Below are 3086 nucleotides of genomic sequence, written 5' to 3' on the forward strand. Positions count from 1 at the left end.
CGACGCCCTGATTGGCTTCCAAGCCCTTTCCTGCGCCACCTGTCTGCAGGCGCCGGGAGGCCGGCGAAGCGAAGGAGAAGCATAAAGCCTCGGGCATCGGCGCGGGGAGCCGGGGATTCACGCATCTTCTCCGCGAGGCTGCGGTCTCCAAGAGACCTGTTTGCAGACGTACCGATTGGGGGGTCCGTTACACCCATGGAGCGGGCGCCAAGGGATGGCTTGGGCCCCTGCAAATTCCCTAAAGTCGGCCCGCACCGCATTACCACCTGGCTGCTTCGCAAAGTGCTGCAGGGGGGCAAGCCAAAGCCCCACCCCCGCCAGATCGTGACCCTCCTCAGGCCTCCAGGGACAAAAAGTGCCCTCGGAGATCCAGGCCCGGACCCGCCCCGGCCACGCAATCGCTGTGTGACCCTTAATCAGTGTCTTCACCTCCCTGAGCCTGCTATCCTCGTCTATATGAAGGAGACACAGACACACAGGAGGCGCACAGACGAGAGGCTGAGACTTTATTTGTCACTCAGGACCCCTGTGCCCCGTCCCCAGCGCTCAGAAGATCTTCACCAACTCCGGCTGCACGTCCCCGCCCACTTCGAACCAGAACGCGCGCTCTGGTGAGATCCGGTAGCTGTAGTGGTGGTATTCCGTGTCCCCGATCACAACCTGCAGGGGCGAGGAGACCCGGTTTATGGTTCCCCAGGCGACTGCGGGGTCATTCCCGACTCGTACCCACGCTGCGTGACCTCGTCACCCACGCAACCCCGCATTAAGGAAAAGGGCTGCTCTTGATTCTAAGCCCTTGCCGAGAGGATTCAATGGCACGGGGGTGCTTCTTAAGCTTGGGCGGTGGATGTGGTCTCCACGGTGCCCGCGTCCACCGCCTCACTGTGACGCACAGATTGAAAGTGGAGAACGGCCTGGGTGGTGGAGGGTCTACAGCGACCACTCCCTGCTGGGACTTATTCTGGGTTCTGTCTCCCAACCCATCCATTCCCCTGCCCCAGAGCCACTACGTCAGGCGCCAGTGGACAGGGAATAGGGTCCGGGATGTCCACGCCTCCCCGCTGGACACCCACCCTTTGGGCTCGTGCTCTCGCGTCCTTGTCACCGCCATACGCCTGCCCTCTAGTGCGCTTGCGCCAGGGGAGGTGAGGGACTGGGGACGCCGTGCCCAGCCTTGGCCGCGCCTTTGCTCCCCACCTCCGACAAGGGCCTTCCTGGCCTTGCCAAGGGAAGAGACCTGGGTGTTGGCGGCCACCCCTGTGGCAGAGACGCACCTTGAAGCCTTCTCTTTTGGCAATGAGGAGCATATCGAAGGACTCCCCACGCTGGAAGGCAGGGCCAAAGCCGAGCTCCTCTAAGCCCCACTCGCCGCACTTCCGGGTGTTCAAGACCACCGAGGATTCATCCAGCCGGGGGTTGAAATGCAGGACGATCTCACTGTCTGGGTCGTCACTGCACAGCAGGTTTATGTAGAACCTGTTAGGTGGCGGATAGGAGGGGGCGTCAGAGAAAGGACTTACCGATTGCCGAAGCACATCCAAGTCCACAGGGACCTGAGAGCCACACGCCAGTGAAGGAGGGGTGGTGGACTGGAGGCCAAGGAGCCCAGATTCCAGGACATCCAGAAACCAACTGAGGACCTGGACACACATCCACCCAGGCAAGGGTCACTGTACTACGGCCTGGGTCTCCCGCATTTCCAGAGTCTGGGAGTTGCCGAGGAGTCATGGTCCTGAGACCGGGGTGCCTCCGATCCCCCAATTCCCAGAGGGCCGGGAGCAATGCCAGGGACCCCAGTATTCGCAGGCATCGTAGATTCCAGAAATCCTGAAGCTCCCGACCCAGGAAGTCATAGGTTTGATGGCTGAGGCCTCCCAGATGCCCAGGGCACCTCTGACTCACAGGCTGTGTTTCCACAGTGGCTTCAGACTCAGACTGGAAGTCTTACTATAAGGAAGAGCCTTGGATTGCCCTGGCAGATTCTCCCAGATTCTTAGAAGGTTGTAGGGACCCCAGGTACACTGTCCTGGGACAAATGAGTAAATACATCAGATTCCAGAAGGTGGGAAATAGCTTGGAGATTCCAAGATCCTGGTGGGCAAAGCTGGCCTGGGGCTTGTTCTCTGGGCTGTAAGAAGTGGGGTCAGCTGAGCCTGGAGACCTCCCACCCCATGATGCACATATGGTCACCTTATCTTTGATAAAGGAGGCAAGAATATACAATGGAGAAAAGACAGCCTCTTCAATAAGTGGTCCTGGGAAAACTGGACAGGTACATGTAAAAGTATGAAATTAGAACATTCCCTAACAGCATACACAAAAATAAAGTCAAATGGATTAAAGACCTAAATGTAATGCCAGACACTATAAAACTCTTAGAGGAAAACATAGGCACAATCCTCAATGACCTAAATCACAGCAAGATCCTTTTTGACCCACCTCCTAGAGAAATGGAAATAAAAACAAAAATAAACAAATTTAAAATAAAGAATGCCTACTGTATGCCAGACGTTATATACATATATGAAAATTAAATCTTCTTTGACAACCCTTGTTATGTAGAAACTAATCAACCCCTAATTTATAGATGAGGATATTAAGAACCAGGGAGCTCTATACCCAGAGCCTACATTCCTTCCACTGGGCTACATTTCTTCAAAAACAGGCATGCATACACAAGAGAGAGCTTCTCAAGGTGTGAACCCTTTTTTGAGTCTTTTTTTCAAAAACTTCTTGATTTTCTTCGTTTACTCGCTTTTCGTCAGATGTTACAGACATGCTAATACATGTATAATTTTATAGCTTTTCTGCTTCTCTTTTTCCATCAAAATCATGATGTTGAAATGTATACTATCATTTGAAGTCACAGAGTTATGCTAGTCTCTGTTTTCTTTATCAGATGCTATTCTTTTTAGTTCTTAAGGCAGTATAATAGCCTTGTAGACTGTTGGGGTAAAAGGTTTTCATTTCGTTTAGTTCAGTCTGGGTAGCTTAGGATGTCAAAGAAAGAGGTGTCATGTATACTATAGATACATATTTTCATATTTTTGTTCTCAGTCCAAAAGAAAAGGAAACCTCTTCAGCTA

At 52.7% G+C, this 3086-nt stretch overlaps 1 protein-coding gene across 1 annotated transcript; it reads right to left on the minus strand.

Moving 5' to 3' along the window:
• Positions 1–546: 546 nt before the first annotated feature.
• LOC112392406 (galectin-7-like) lies at positions 547–1537 on the minus strand. Its single transcript, XM_024734135.1, has 3 exons — positions 1521–1537; positions 1275–1476; positions 547–660 (listed from the first exon to the last, which is right to left on the minus strand). The coding sequence occupies exons 1-3, from the start codon at positions 1535–1537 to the stop codon at positions 547–549; spliced, it is 333 nt and encodes a 110-aa protein (XP_024589903.1).
• Between the last annotated feature and the right edge of the window lie 1549 nt (positions 1538–3086).

This window comes from Neophocaena asiaeorientalis, unplaced genomic scaffold, assembly GCF_003031525.2.
Source record: "Neophocaena asiaeorientalis asiaeorientalis breed wild unplaced genomic scaffold, Neophocaena_asiaeorientalis_V1.1 scaffold280, whole genome shotgun sequence".
Taxonomy (NCBI): Eukaryota; Metazoa; Chordata; class Mammalia; order Artiodactyla; family Phocoenidae; genus Neophocaena; species Neophocaena asiaeorientalis.

Excerpts from the sequence above, each read along its gene's own strand:
- LOC112392406 (XM_024734135.1), bottom strand. Across the intron at positions 661-1,274 it reads CCAAAAGAGAAGGCTTCAAG|GTTGTGATCGGGGACACGGA; the intron begins GTGCGTCTCTGC and ends TCGCCCCTGCAG.